This window comes from Taudactylus pleione, unplaced genomic scaffold, assembly GCF_031769625.1.
Source record: "Taudactylus pleione unplaced genomic scaffold, aTauple2 ptg000044l, whole genome shotgun sequence".
Lineage (NCBI taxonomy): Eukaryota > Metazoa > Chordata > Amphibia > Anura > Myobatrachidae > Taudactylus > Taudactylus pleione.
Genome location: NW_028284446.1, coordinates 8635316 through 8651964, shown reverse-complemented (window position 1 = coordinate 8651964; position 16649 = coordinate 8635316). Strand labels below are relative to the sequence as shown.

Sequence of the window (16649 nt, the reverse complement as noted above, 5' to 3'; positions counted from 1 at the left end):
AGGCTGCCGGGTGCTTATGAGCTTGAAGTCTTCCCCAAGCTGCAAGTGTGTGTGGTGGGAACTTTCTGTGTGGTGCCAGGGTGCTCCCCCTGTGAGCCTTCTTTGCGATGCCACTATGTGTTGGGACCCTACTGTTTGGAAACAGGGTGCTGCCAGTGTAGTACCAGTGTGTGGTGGGACCCTTCTGTGCAGTGCCAGGGTTGTGCCATTGTGTTTTGGGACTCTTTCTGTGTAGTACCAGTGTGTGGTGGGAGAGGACCCTTCTGTGCAGTGCCATAGTGGTGCCATTGTGTTTTGGGACCCTTCGATTTGGTGCCAGTGTGTGATAGGGCCCTTCTGTCTGGTGCCAGTGTGCTGCCAGTGTTTGCTGGGATCCTGCTGTGTAGTGCTAGTGTTTGCTGAAACATGTTTGTGCAGTCCCAGGGTGCTTTCAATGTGTGGTGGGACCCTTCTGTCTAATGGCAGTGAAATGCAGTAACCCCTACTTGTCCCCCAGTACTGCATCAGCTGCTATTTACTCTTGCCCCAACCCTACCCCCAGCCCTGCCTGCCCCTTGTCTCCTCCTTGCCCCCCAAGCCCTGTCGCAACTGCTGTTTGCACCTACACCCTCCCTACCCCTAGCATTACCTGCCCTTACTTCCCTCTACCCTCAGCGCTACCCCATCTTCTCCCTGCCTTTACCCCCCCAGCTCTATCCCAACTGCTACTTGCCCTTAACCCCCTCTACCCCAACTGCTACCTGCCCCCAGCTATGTCGCGACTGCTGCCTGCCCTCACCCCCCATAATATGTGATGGGACCCAGAAACAGTGTAGGACCCCAATTTTCTAAAATGAGGGGTCTCCGGGACCCACAAATGTTTACGCTCAGCACGATCACTGGTATGTATATATTATATATATAATCTATATCAGAGTGTGTGTACGTGTCAGTATGTATGTGTGTGTGTATATATGTATATGTGTCAGTGTGTGTGTATATGTAAATGTGTCAGTATGTGTATATTTTCGGTGTGTATGTGTTAGTGTGTATCTATGGTAGTGTGTGTGTATGTCTGTGTCAGTGTGTATCTATGGCAGTGTGTGTATATGTCTGTGTGTATGTATGTGAGTGTGTCTGTGTGTTGAGAGACAACGCGGGGGGGATGTGATGGTGTGCTGAGAGTTGATGCAGGGGGGAGATGATGGTCTGCTGAGAGATGACACAGGGGGGGAGGCGATGGTGTGGCTAAGAAAAGATGACACAGAGGGAGATGATGGTTTGGCTGAGATGATGCAGTGAAATGATGGTGTGGCTGAGAGACGCAGAGGGAAGGAGTCTGGTTGAACTGCTATCGTATGATGATGATCTTGTTAATATTCCTACACAAACAGGCATCTTCCGGACAATGTGACCTACATGAATATTGAATACCGACTGAAGACGCCGTCGTCCCAGGGAGGATGTATTTCTTCAGAGGTTCCACAGTGTGAGAAACTACCATATAGGTAAGGTGCGTATGGAATAGAAAGGAATGTTTCCAGACTGACAAGAAATTGGTGGCGTGTCATGTTGGCCCGCCGTATTTTCAATAGCCACACCCCTTTCGGCATTTGACCACGCCCATTTTTGCCGCGCGCTAAACTTGGTGGGGGGCTCCAATCTTAAATTTGCCCTGGGCTCCGAAGACCCTAGTTACGCCACTGATACTGAGACAGGTTGTGCTAAAAAAACACAATTATACTTCAATAAAATTTACTGGAATTTACAGGATAAGTCCACCTCTGCAATGTGCCTAGTAGACCCTGAAGTGCATAACATCAGCCCCCTGAACTGTGATTCCCAAACTTGGATTAATGACATATCTGCCTTTAAATAGATAGTTCAGTAATTCAGTTCAGACATGCTTAGGGGAAAGCATTGTATTTATAAGTGAAGTTTATCTTCACATTCACCCTTTACACAGAACATTTGTAGATGTTTGTTCAGTCACAGATTGGGAAGCCAATCCCGAACCATTTTTTTTAATCCCGGGATTTGGTATTGAAAAAAATCTCAATCCCAGGATTGAGTTGAGCAATGAAATTATTATTCTACTTTTTTTAAGATAAAAATGGCCCAGCACAGGCTTATAGGAAAAAAATAAAACATTCATGCCCACTCCCCTCCAACACCACAGGAATAAAACAACTAATCTCATAGCGCCTCCCCCCCACCAAGCCAGCCCAGCAGCACCACACTAAGAAAAAAAAACATTAATTGACCCTCTAGACAGTGCGCACACAACCAGGACAGCCTCCGTTCTCTTGCCAGTCCTCTGTCCTCAGCCTCCTTCATATCAGTTGCACTTGCAGGGGGCCAGTGCAGTTAGACAGCAGCTGGCAGCTGAGCAGGTATGTAGAGGGTGGGAGTTGGCGTCGACAGTCCATCTAAGACTTAGAGGTTTATTTATCAAGTAGTAAATAACAGAGAAGTGGACCAGTGGAGAAGTTGTGAGCCACGCTGTGACCTTCACCAGTGTCACAGTCTGGCTCACAGCAGGCAGTGGCACATATGTGACCCACGGCACTCCAGTTTGCCCACCTCCGCTGGCGGGCAGGAGTGGCTGTTGAGGGGGTGGGCTGTCATGGGGCTGCGCAGCATGACCTCTGATGTCACACCTTCTGAGCCACACTACCATGAAGCCTGCCCAGCCCACCGCACATGCCTGCCCGCCGACCAGAGCAGCGCTAACTGAGCCTAAGTACTCAGTGCTGTCTGGCTGCAGTTCAATCCCGTAAATCCAGCGATTGGAAGCAACTTGATTGCACAAGAATATGACAGAACTGGATGAGCCAGTGGTGAAGCGAGTTGGAAATCTGCACTGAATATTACTAATGAGGGAATCCGCAGGAATACAGGAATAATCACACAGCAGGGCTGAGGACAATATTGCATTGGCAAGTGCTGTGTGCAGGAGGAGACCTTATATACCCCTAGCTAGGCAGGGATTGGGCAGGAGTTTCAGATGACTGTAGGGATACACTCAATTGGAAATTGAACAGTCCGCTAACAGTTACTGTCATAGCGATGCTCAGAACCCGGGCCTGGCGGGAGCCCTTCCACATGGGATGCCGGAGCACCGGACATGCAACTACCACCGGAGGCTGAAAGGACGGATCCCCCATGAGAGGAAGAAGGAGCACACCACTGCACCAGCAAGTGACATACGGCAGATCGGAGCCGCGAAAGAAGCCACAGCTGCAGAAGAGAGGAGGACACTCCGAACACTCCGGCATGCTGACTCAGACACCGCAGAGGTAAGTGCCTGATGCTATGGTTTCTAGGTGGGATTGTGACTCTCGTTGCTGTATGTTCTTGCTTATAGGGTTCTATTCTTGATGTAGTGGAAAACCTCTTTTTAACAGAAAACAGGGCTTTTCACTGCTTCGTTCTATTCAGGAAGCAGGTTACCATGGAGAAGTTGATCATTTCTCCTGCAGTAGTATGGGGAAAGCGACTCATAGAAGAATGGAAAGCTCAGTTTTCCGTTCCTCTGCTGTGTACAGATTCGCCATCTCAGGCGTAATCTGCACTTCAAAACTAAAACAGCAGGGAGGTTGAATACTTCTCTGTCCCTCTCCCAGCCCTTGCTACACCCCCTTTTTAGACCAGCGTCTTTTGCAGCAGATCTGACATAGATCAGAGGACCGCAGGAGAAGACAGGACCGCCAGAAGCCTGTTTATTGTTTTGCTTTGCCCCAAACATGTAACATGAATTACAACATAAAACAGCGGCTCCCAAATTTTGGATAGTTTTCCTGGACTTCTGGGAGACCAGTCTGCCCTTCTTGATTCCACCCACTGCCCCAGTGAAGTTGGCAGGGGCTTGATGATATGATTTGCAGCAAATTTCTTCATCATAGCCCACCCCACTCTGCACAATGGCATAAATCACATGATGTCTGTGTCTGGGATCCGAGGGTAATATATATATTATAAACATCTGCTGATGAAGCATTCGTGCATGTTTGTCTCCTGGAAACATTGTGATAATTTTATCCTAATATTATTATAATGAAGTATATCTTCTAACATTGATGTTCATTATATAGGAAGAAAACCATTTTTTTTTAATTAAAGACAGCTTTTCCTATGTGTCCAAATAGTAATTAGCAAGTAGGCATAACAAAGGTTTAGCTGCATTCCAATGGCAGCGACCAATCAGAGGAGTAAAATCATCAGCACTGATTATGAGGCAAGATGTATATATTATTAAAATAAATGTTTTGATCAACGTGTGACCTAAATGCCCATGCTTTATTATGGTGAATGCAGAGCTTCTGTGATTATTGTTTAAACAATGTGCTCACATACCACATGCACCCCAGATCTAGGAGTGCAGTGCACCCAATGTCTTTTGTGTACTTGATTTTTTTAAATTAATCTTTTTGTGATCACAATTTCTCATGCACCCAATTGTTAGCTCATTTATTTGAACTTGTCAGGTGCTGTCCTAGGTATGTTATGGCTGATATGCTTGGTGGATGTCTCACGTTTAAAAGCCTGTGTGCAGGTGAGCTTCAAACAAGGAAGCATGTCTCAAGTTTAATTCTAATATGATAGCAATTGCCATGTTTATAATTCTGAGTGATAGAGTAGGATCTTGCAGAATATTAGGGTCCCTTGATGGGGGCTGTAAGTTTAAATGTTTTGATCAAAATATGAACTAAGGGCCTCATTCTGTAAGGATCGTAATTGCAAAACTGCACGCAGGCTATAGATACTGTATATGATGAATGCCCGCAGGCAGCTTGGCAATTGCGATCCTTGCAGATATGGTAATGCAGCAGGAGGCATCACGCCTCCTGTGCATTACTTAACCGAGCTGCGTTGTCCAACGCAGCATCGGTTAATCTGCGTACCATTGGCCGGCTGTAGTGACCCATGGGGTCTCGCAGCCGGCCGCCGCAGATTAGGGGAAGAGGCCAGGAAATCTCCATCAACCGACGGAGATCCTGGCTTCTTCCCTCTGCCGCAACGACAAGCCTCCGTTTAGGGGAAACGGAGGGCATCGCTGCCCCCTCCCCGCCCACAAACAGCAGCAGACTGTTAATCACTAACAGTCTGCTGCCAGTTTGTGTGCAGTCTCGCACTCGTTCTGAACAGGCGCAGAACGGGTCTGGTGCCTGCGCAGATTCCCAAACTAAATCACCAGAGCTACTGTGATTTTTGTTAATGTGGTCACATAGCACATGCACCCCAGATCTAGGAGTGGCGAGTGCAGTGGGTCAATGCCATATATATAGCACCCACACACAATAATTGTGTAAGGTCTGTCCTGTTTTCTCAAAGTGCATGGAGTGGAAGCCAGGGCGCACACCCAAACAACTCCAACTGCAAGGGAGATGGGACTGATTTAGAAGAGGAGGCCCTGCTGCTGGGTATGGGGCAAGTATGGGAGACAGGAAGGGGGATTCAGAAGAGAGGGGGCCAGGCCCAGAGTGGAGGACATGGTCCAATAAACTAGTGTGTGTGTGTGTGTGTGTATATTATATGTATAAACACACACACACACTAATTGTTCAAGGGCTATTCTGTATCCTCAGTGCGCATTCAGAAGAAAGGGGGCCGGGCTGGACAGAGTGGAAGACATGGTCCAAAAAAGTAGAGTGTATATATATATATATATATATATATATATACATACATACATACATACATACATACACACACACACACACACACACACACACACACACATTATTTTAGCCCCGCCCCCTCCTTTTGGACCGCGATTCCCGGTGGTATTATCTGCTACCTTCTCATATCTGTCCGATGATGTGCAACAGCGTAAACATTGGGGACACCGGTGCAGATCGGGCAGCCATGCAGCTTCTGAGTAAGTCTGACCTGTCTTAAACACTGCGGCTCTCATGACATGCTGAGAGCTCCCATGCTGCGAAGATTGTAATGGCTAATTTGTGCACATCCATGAAACGGAGTTTAAAGTTAAACGGTCCCAAAACACCTGCGTTTGTCTAACTGCCCCCCATTACCTTCCCCAAACGCTGACTACCTGTCACTCACATTGCAAGTGAATATTCTGTGCGAGCCTAATCGCATGCACAATAGCTAACAATTGCTCAATCTGCGTAAACATTTGCATGTAGATCTGAATCACGCTCAATTACTCTATTATTCCTCAGAACATACAATAATTTTCCAAACTTCAACTGTCCAGATTTGGTTAGCTCAGAGCAGGGGCTTCTTAAGAGAGGAGGGGGCCTGTGTGCACTCCCCTGTGCAGGGCCACCTCCTCTCTTCACGGTGGCCGGCAGCTGACTGACACGGCTGGCCAGCCACCGGAGCATTAGTAGACTACGGGCACTAGAGTGTGCCCGAAGTCTAGTGCGCATGCACAGAACACCGGGAAAATGGCCGCGTGGCCATTATTCGGTGTTCTGAGCAGCACTGACACCCGAATCGGGACCACGGACAGGTAAGTTTAAAATAATATGGGTGCAGGGTGTGCGGTGCGTGGCCCCCCTGGACCCGGGGGCCCGTGTGCCCCGCACACACTGCACCCATTATAGATATGCCACTGGCTCAGAGGTTCCCAAACTCATTCCTCAAGGCACCCTGCCAGCCCAGCTTTTAAAGATACCCATGCTTGACCACAGGTGACTTAATTAGTACCTCAATCAATTTGATTTAACCACCTCTGCTTAACCATGAATATCTCTAAACCTGAACTGTTGGGGTGCCTTGAGGACCACATTTGGGAACCTCTGGTTTAGCCTGTGATACTGTAGCTTCAGTTTCCTGTTCCCAGCTAACAAACTGCTGCTGTAGCTTATTCACTTCCAGGTTTGCTGGCTGTGCTCTTCTGCATACCACTGGTTATTTTAGTTATTGTTGCCTTCCTGTCAGCTTGAACCTGTCACGATCCGGTGCAAGTGTTCCTCTGTGGAGGATGGTGTGCCGGGGGGTTCGGCTGACTAGGGAAGTGACTGTAGCTAGATCTCCTAGTTGCGGCTGAACCCAGGTTTGGCTAGACCTGCCCAGAGGCGCGGAGCCTAACTCACTTGGTGGTTTTCTCCAGTGACCCCTCCAACTGGGATTTGTTTTTCCGCTGCACCAAGTGAGCAGGTCGCGGCCGTCTGGACAGGTACCTGGGAATGGCAGGAGACCGGAAACTATATTAAATGAAGCAAATGCTAGAGCACTGGAGATAAACTGGATGCTTGAATATTAGAACAGAACAGAATACTGGAACACAATTAGAAATCCTGATCACAGGCTTGCATGAGATTACTGAGAAATGTACTGAGAATCGCTGAGAAATCCAGGTGCTGATTAGCACAGTAGCTCAGGGAGATGTGAACATTGGCTGATACTGGAGTTTGCTAAATATGCAGGTGCTGGCTGCACAGACAACCACAGAGCAGAGTGGACAAAGGCTTATTCTGGGAAAGCTAGAAATGCTGGTGCCGATTCGCACAGCAACACATGGAGACGTGGACACTGGCAAGTACTGGAGATTGCTAAATGTGCAGGTGCTGGATTACACAGACAAACATAGAGCAGACTGGGCACATGCATATACCGGGAATAGTCACATATGCAGGTGCAGATTTGCACAGAAAACACAGAGATGTAGACAGGCTGGGAGTGCTAAAAGGTGCAGCTGGGAGCTAATAGTAATAGCAGGTAATCTGACACCTCAGTGACACAGGGTAATAGCCACAGAACTAACAGCACTTAACAAGACACACAAACATAGAAAACATGAAAGACAGGATACTGGGAGAAAACTGATCTCTCAGACTGAGAATAGCATGGAAGCAAATACTGGAAACTTTAGAGAACCATGAACAGGCTGAGCAACACTCTGAAGGAAATAGCACAGAGCAACAGTGGTGAGTATCACAGGCACTGGAACAACGAAGTTGAACAGCAGCATCCTGTTCCTGTAGTCAGACTAAAATACCCCTGGGTAGCTGATCAGAGGATCAGCTGAGCGACCACAGGACAATCACTGGAAGAGACTAGTCAGGTGATATGAGCCAACATGGCTGCGCCCATGTCCGGCACCCCGGAAACCAGGACGCAGGCACGGAAGCCCTAGCGGCCCCCAGGGAGAATACTCAGTCACCACTCTCCTACACTCCCAGCGTCTGGACACCTAAGCCCAAGGAAACCAGCGCAGGGGTGAGTCGTGGCCGATCCCAGGCCACATCCTGACAGAACCAGTCTGGACAATCTCCCCTGACCTCTCATTAACGAGACATTTTCACCCACAGAACTGCTTTTGTACAATTATTGTTTTGTGCACCAGTCTCTACAAACTCCTTAAACCACCCCATTTTTAAACAAGAATCATTTTACAATCAAAGTCACTTAAATCACATATCTTTCCCATTCTAGTGTCTGGTCTGAACAAAAATGGAATCTCTAGGCCATAGGTTCTCAAACTCGGTCCTCAGGATCCCAAACAGTGCATGTTCTCCATGTCTCACAGAATCACAAGTGAAATTATTAGCTCCACATGTGGATCTTTTAAAATGTGTAAGTGAGTAATGATTACACCTATGCACCTTCTCGATGACCTGGAAAATGTGAATTATTTGGGGTCCTGAAGACCGAGGTCGAGAACCACTGCTCTAGACCATGGAGCTGATTCAGGGCCGCTCGCAAGCGAGCCAATGTTTGCGCACTGCGCATGTGCCGGGTCCGGGGTGCGCGAGCCCCGCTGAGCGACTGAAGTTCAGTCGCTACGGGCTCGCAACAATACAGGGGGCGGCTGTCGATGTTGATTGATAGCTTAGCCCGTTTCGTGGGCGGGTAGGGGGGGTGGCTGCACAAATGCAGGCATTCCCTTAGGAACGCCTGGCGTTTGTTGGGCGGTCCAACTGACATCACTGTTGATGTCAGTAGTGGACTTCCTGCTCTGTTAGAGCAGGAAGTCCTCTCGGCCTTGTGGCAGCTAGACCCTACCCCAGGGTTTCGCCGCAAGGCTGATGGTCGTGATTATCGCGATGGTCTCCAGCCCACACACACAAGCTGTGGGTGGTCACCCACAGCTTTGCGAGCAGCCGGAGACCAAAGAAAAAAAAATAAAAACACGCCCACATTCAGAGCGAGCGGCTCTGAATGAGCTCCAATGTGTGCATGCTTTTATGCATTGAGCTCCTGCCATATGATTGACTGATTAGATATTTGGATTAATAAGTGAATTAATAAGTACCTGATAAAATGGACACATAGGGCCAAATGTAATAGGGTGAGAGCTTAGAAAAAGTGAGAATTTAGCAGTAATCTCTCACATTGGTTGAGTTTTATCTTCATAATGGGAAAACATCTGGATGAGATTTTAAATTGTGAACGTTTTAGGAGTCTGAAAAACATGCGAGTTTGCTCTGTTGCTTTGTTTTCTATTATGTTGGGCCGAGTTTAAAAAGTGTGAGAAAACACTCACATTATCTAAACTCTCACCCTATTACATTTGGCCCTGAGTGCCTGATTCTGAGTTATGTGAAAGTCTGAATGCTGCTGAAACTGGTGATTTTTGGCAAACAAAACATGTAGTGCATCTCAGTGCAGCTCAAAGTGATTCTGAGCTGTACTCATTGCAGGATGGGTGCTACTAGGTGGCAACAGGGACATTCACAAGTAGAGAAGTAGACACGTGGGCGTGTAACCAGAGATGCTACTTATTCTGTGTCATGTGTATGTATTGCACACACTATTTACAGTCACATCTTCTGCACCTTGCAAGTAATAGTTGTAAGTGCGGTTATTAGTGATGACGGCTTCACATGGGGCCAGTGGGCTGGGGGTGGTGGTGCATTCACATAGATTCGAATGACTCAATATGTGTATATGGTCGCATAGGATGAAGCAAAGACAAGTCCAAGTTCAGATCCAAAAGGTCTGGTACACTAGAAGTGTAATTAACAGAGGCCCTGATTCAGAGCTGGACACTCTGACAGAGCGCTCGCTCTGAATCAGGGCCGTCCCTGCTCCCTTATGGAGCGGCCTCCTGGCCCCTCGCATAGCTGTGGGTGACCACCCACAGCTATAGCGAGCGGCCAAAATGATGGTCGCGATGGGGCTTGCGACGAGAGCCAAAAGCACTCCCACTGACATCACTAGTGATGTCAGTGGGGCCAGCCCCAGATGGTAGGCGTTCCCATGGGAACGCCTCCATCTGGGCAGCCACGCCCCCAGCACGCCCACCAAAGGGGGCGTGCTGTCAATCACCATCGACACCACGCCCCCTTTGGTGCGAGACCCATAACGACGGCTTGGCCGTCGTTATTCGGGTCTCGCTCATGCGCTCGACGGAGCCAGCTTCCTCATGCGCATGTGCACTTGGGCAACATCGACTCGCTTGCGAGCGCTCAGCGCTCGCGAGTGGGTATGAATCAGGCCCAGAGTCCAATTAACAGAGCAATGTTGGTCCACAGGAGGATCAGCAGGCAGAAAGAGTAGTCAAACTGGTAGCCAGAAGGTAACAAGTAATCTATCACTGGAGCAAGGTATACATGTCTGAAGTAACAGGATGCAATCACTTAACACTGACTGCTATGTGAGATTCAAATTTATGGCATTAGGGGTCGGGGGTCCAAATTTAGAATAATTCTGGCTTACGCATGCATGCCTTAGATTCCACTGACACAGAACACCGTCTCCCCTCCTGCAGCTGCAGACAATGGCGCGTGAAAGCCCAGGACCCGTATCTCTTGGCCAGCCTACTCAAGTAAGTGGCCCTGACTTCATAGGAGCATTGCAGAATATAACGCTGAGCCTGACATATACAGTATGCTTTTTAGCTTCTACTTACAATGAGCTCTAAATTATGCAAAGCAGAACACTCTACTATACCACAACATATCTAAAATAATAAGTCTTAAAAACAAGTTGTGTGTGTGCTCACAGTAGGCCTAATTCAGAGGTGGTTGAGGTGTCAATTTCGGTCACAAACGACCGACGTTTTCAGTCTGTGCATTCGTCAGAGCCGCACTGGGCATGTGTCACGATGGTCTTGTCTGGATTAGGATGCAGAGTGACCATTTTGGGCAGGCAACGGGGGAGTGGCGACTAAAATGCAGGCGTGTCAGGACCGTTTTGGGTGGTGTGTCGCAGTTAGCGACTGCATCCTTATATGTATCTATATGAATCTGTACTGGCCCAGCGGCTTAGTTGTGATTCTGAGAAACCATAAGTCAGAGGTCCAATGATGTGACCAACGTTCGTCCGATGCTGAATCTTTGTAAGCAAGCGGCAGATGTGAGAAGCCGGTGGTGAATATCTCTGTACTGTACAAAAGACAGGCTACAACATTTGCATTCTTCTTAGATCAGCTGCTTACGAAGACACAGCAGTGACGTGATTAGCGTCCACCTCTTAATCAAGTCCAGTGTTACGTATTGCACCAAACCACCCTTGGACAGGCTGTATGGGCTTGGGTTACATGCTTGATTTGGTTGGTTTATGGCATCAGTCTGGTCATCTTCCCTTTGCTTGGTATTGCTTTGCCAAACATGGAGGACAGAGCAGGAACCAAGAGAGTTTATTTATAAACCACATATTGATTTTAAAAATATAGTGAATGAAAGAAACAACTGATCACTTGATTATTATATGTAAGTCTGAGTATTTCAACACTAATAACGTTAATTCTTGCCTGGTCATTTTACATGGGTGATGTGTGATTTATCACTTGGAAATAATTAGCTAAATACATATTTAGGTGGCTACTTTTGTGTTTCTTACCAAGTCCTTGGCATTCAATGAGATTTCATCCCACCAGGGAGAAATGAACTCAAAGTCACAATTCAGGATCCTTCTGTACATGTACTGATCGCCCCTTGCATCAAAGAATGGTTCGAATCCACATAACCTATAAAGACCAGACATTTATATAGTTTACGTTATCATTATTAATGTGTATTGATTTGTCACTATTATTACTAAAAGAACACTGTGAGAATCAGAGTGAAGACATGTCTTCCTAAACCTGGGTATCCCCTCTATCTGATCTGCTTATTCAGCATGTACACTGAGGAGCTGATGCAGAGTTGAAGGCAAGTTGGCTGTAATTACACCCACACTGTGGGCCTGATTCAGAGCGGCTGATGTTTCCAGTATGCATGCTTCTCGATGGTTACCACTTTAAGATGCAGGCCGAAATTCAGCGCAGTGAGATTTATTTTCAGTTGGCTTTCCTGGGGGGTAATGGGGTGGCTAGCCAGACACGGGTGTGTCACGGTCTGGTACAATCTTCCATGTTGCATCCAATGGTGCGTCTTGGTGCGCGCCGCAGCCAGTGGCTGAGAATCGGTTGCGGCATTAGCATAAAGACACAGCCGCTATTGCAGAAAAAGAGCTGCGTCTGCGTGCACCTCTGTATCAGGCCATGTGTGAGCAGTTAAAGATACAGATATTCAGCCAAATGCAGACTTTCATGCATCTGTGTGACCGCACCGCCTCTATCCATACGCTTGATTTCATAGCCTTCATAATCTCACTGCACACCTGTACCAAGCCTATCCTTGGTGCAAAAGATGCTTGCATATGAAGCTGAATTGCATGTTGAAGCATGCGCTTGGCTATGGCGCATGCAAGTGCGTAAACACACAAGATACATCCACAAAACTGACTTGTGTTCAACTGTGCGTCGGCCCCTGAGTGTCTGTGTTTGTACACAGTATGGTTACACAGGTGCAGGGTCATATCGTCACTGTCACATACTTGTCAGTGTCCTGGATTCTCTACTTTTAAGTGTAAGTAAATATGGTTGATTGGTGGGTCACAAGACCCCAATGGCATGTCAAGATTTCTCACACAACAATTATCCAAATTCTGTGCAGTTCAATTGGATATTGATTTAATTCTGCAAATTGGAAAGCAAAAGCATATTGGGTATGGCCAGATGAATAGATGTATATGAAGATGAAACCTGCAGTGTGATTTTACAAAGAACAATCTAAGTAAGGTCAGACCTTGTGCAGCTGTGCGTGGTACTCAATGTTACAGATGGTTTTGCTATTTTGCAAAGTATTACAGATGTAATTAAGGGGATGTGGGCCTCCGTATGTTAGGCTGCGATTGCAAACAGCATATTTCGCAGTGGACTTGCGTGTGTAATCGCAGCTGCAATCGCAATAGTGACCCATAATGAATCAGGCCCTAGGTTTAATGATTCCAGTTGCTTTTGCTCATTATTAAAATAATTGTGAGTAAAATACTCTGTAAATGGCAGTTTTAGAGTATTTCCCACAAAATATAAGTATGCCTATGATGTATGTAGGGGACACATCAGCATCTTGGATATCTGCTGTTGTTCCCCCATTTCTGATCGCAATAGCAACCTCTGTAGGTTTCTATGGTGACTGCTATATTGTGAGATTTACCAAGCTCCATAGGATTACTCCCTGGTAATGGCTGCTCACACAGACCCCAAACTTCTTCATACATCACGGCTGTACATAGGGCCTAATTCAGAGGTGGATGCTAATGCAGCCGAGACTGCGTCGTTTTCCGCCGTGCGACTGCTTCTTTATGTTATTGACGCAACCAATGGGATTCACGCAGAGACACCCACTGGCTGTAGCATTTATCCGACACTGCATATTTAGACGCACCATTGGCTGCACCATCACATATTGCACCAGTCCTATGGAGGTGCAGAAGGTCCGTTTGAACATTGACGCCACAATCAGTGCATGCAACATGCCCACATCTGACTAGCCACCCCCTTGTTACCACACAGGAATGGCCATTGAACATGCCTCCAAATTTGTTCAGTGGCTCTTGGCGGTAACCATCAGGACACATGCATAGTGTTACTTGGACACACGGCTGAAAACATTGGGCGCTTGTGCCCAAAATCGACACTGCCTCTACCTCTGAATCAGGCCCATAATATCTAATTGTTACAATAAGTAGTGATAAGAATCTATAGTTATCGGGTCTAAAACCCAATAATTCATAAATAGGTCTTTGAAAAACTTTTTTTCTTTAATATGTCCGTGTCTGAATATAATTGTTGGGATGTCAGTATATACATATGAGATTTAGATGATATGGTCTTCACTGATACAATGAACAGAAAAGCATGATAACACAACTAATGTAGCTAGGATTACAGGATTGTCTTCAGTGTTTATTACAATACAATACAACACAACAACACAACAACTCTTACAGGATGTATGTAATGACTCCAACAGACCACATATCAACTTCTGAACCATAAGGGGAACCATGAAGAATTTCTGGCGCTGAAAGTAGAATTGAATGGAATAACGTGTAAGTTCAATTTTTTTCTCTCTTTCCAAAAGTATTATGTTTGAAATAATTCATGAATAATATCAGTTTAGCGAATATTGTACTAGAAATAAGTGTGATCAAGACAATTTAGAAGAGTGTGATCCTGTTCTAGCAATAAATAAAATAGGGGACCTACTTTAAGTGGAAATGCATTTAAAGTTAAAAAATAAAAAATCAATTGAAAAGAATAAACATTAAAAAACATAAATAAACTATATTGGTGTGTAAATACAAAATTTCAGTAAACATCAATTATGGAAAAAAGGGGTTGTTGTTTTTTTTTAAAGCTAAAAAGAACTTATATTGGACAGCAGTACAAATAATACAATTGGGATTTAAATCTTAATACAACAAAATAAGTTGCAGCCGCTACTGCATTAGCGTCCACCTCTGAATCAGCCATGATAGATTTATGTGCATTTTGGTAAATAATTCTTACGGTTAATGGCAGTAGATCATCCTCCAACTCTTGCATCCAAGACTGTTTCCGTGCTGCCAACACTCCTCAGGAACTTGCTCCACCGCCCTACAAGACTCTCTACCAGCCTGTAAGGCTTAAAATGTGCCCTGAAAACGCACCTGTTCATCAAAGCCCATCAAACTTCTCACAATCTTAACTCGTGCTCTCTGTCCGCCCTCCTTATCTCGTCCCAAGTCATCTCCCAGCTTACCGCAAATTCCCTAGACCAGTGGTTCTCAGGGCCTCATTCAGAGGCGGTCGTAGGATGCAAGCGGTCACTCAGAAATAGGGCGGCCACTTGCATCCTGAACGGCCGCCTCCATGTCGGTTGTTAGGCTGTGGGTTAACACCCACAGCTCTAACGACCGCTAAGGGAGATGGTTGCGATGGTCTAGGGTAGGGTCTCGTCAACCTTAAGCCCCAGGGAGCTTCCTGCTGTGTTTCAGCAGGAAGCTCCCCACTGACATCACTGGTGATGTCAGTGGGGCCGCCCCCAAACGGCTAGCGTTCCGGCGGGAATGCCACCGTTTGGGCAGGCACGCCCCCTGCCCACCCAGCAAACGGAGCAAGCTGTCAATCAACATCGACAGCTCGCTCCGTCTGGTTTGAGCCCGCTAACGACGGATCACCCGTCGTTAGCTGGGGTTCACGCATGCGCACGACGGAGCCATGATATTCAACCCCCCTCCTGATGGTGCCTCTTCAAGTATTGCCAGTATCACCTTCATGTATCGAAAAACTTAAATTGGAGAATCACACAATATAATCAGTGGCGGTTCTATGGGCAAGCAGGTCTATTGCCCAGGGCACTGTGGCCTGAGGGCGCGCCACAGTCACCCTACTCTTGCCCACTGTGGCGCCGCTGTCTGAGCCTTCAAGCTGGCAGCACCAAAGATGACCAACGCCTCCCTCCCACTGTCTCCCAGAATGCCTGTGACATCGTTGTGGCCGTGCCTGGCATCCTGGGATGCAGGGGAGAGAACTTTAGACCAAGATACGGAGAAGCAGCCTGCAAGACCAGGCCATGGAGGACCAGCCTTAACCTGGAGGGACACACAGGAGGAGGTGAGTTGCTGGGGGATTAGGTGGAGGTGAGTCGCTATGGGGAGGGACTGGGAATTAGGGGGAGGTGAGTTGCTGGGGGGAGGTGGGCCATTACAGTGTGGCATAATAGTGTAAAGAGCAATATAGTGTGGCCTAATGTGTAAGGGGCATTGCAGTGTGGCATAATGTGTAAAGGGCATTACAGTGTGTCATAATGTATTATAAATGGCATTACTGTGTGTGTGGCATAATGTGTAACAAAGGGCATTACTGTGTGTGTCATACTATGTAAGGGGCATTACTATGCGCAGCATAATGTGTAAAAGGCATTACTGTGTGTGGCATAATGTGTAAGGAGCATTACTGTGTGCGGCATACTGTGTAAGGGGCATTACTAGTGTTCCCGCTAGGCTAATTTAGCAGGGCACTGCGCCCTTCCCGATTTTAAAAGGGCAAAATGCACCATACAGATCCCTCCGCAACTGCCCGGCTCCTTCTGCCGGCAGGGGCTTTGTGCGCCTGTTGAACCCAAGTTCATGCAGGTACACTAGCAATGCTGATTCAGACTTGGCAGTGCTAATTTTTACTGCTAAAGAAGCAGCAGTGAAAGGATTCGTGGGACAGCTGATTTTCAGAATTTTATTTTAAAACGATGATGTTAATAATAGCTATTTAAACCTGATTCCGTATAAGTCTACAATTTTTTCTTTTTTATTCTAACCCTAATCTTCACCCTAACCCTCCCCTTGGTGCATAACCCTAATCGCTGGGGTAGGTGCCTGACCCTAACCATTTGCCTAACCCTCTGGTAAGTGCTTAACCCTAACCCTCCCTTCTGGTGCCTAAC

At 46.9% G+C, this 16649-nt stretch overlaps 1 protein-coding gene across 1 annotated transcript in view; it reads right to left on the bottom strand.

Moving 5' to 3' along the window:
- The window catches only part of LOC148537788 (calcium/calmodulin-dependent protein kinase type IV-like), a 113016-nt gene that overhangs the window by 41593 nt on the left and 54774 nt on the right, over nt 1-16649 (bottom strand). The window contains exons 8-9 of the mRNA XM_088460376.1: nt 14174-14249; nt 11740-11866 (exon numbers count right to left, since the gene is read on the bottom strand). Coding sequence (XP_088316502.1) covers nt 11740-11866; nt 14174-14249 — 203 coding nt within the window. The remainder of the gene's footprint in view (nt 1-11739; nt 11867-14173; nt 14250-16649) is intronic.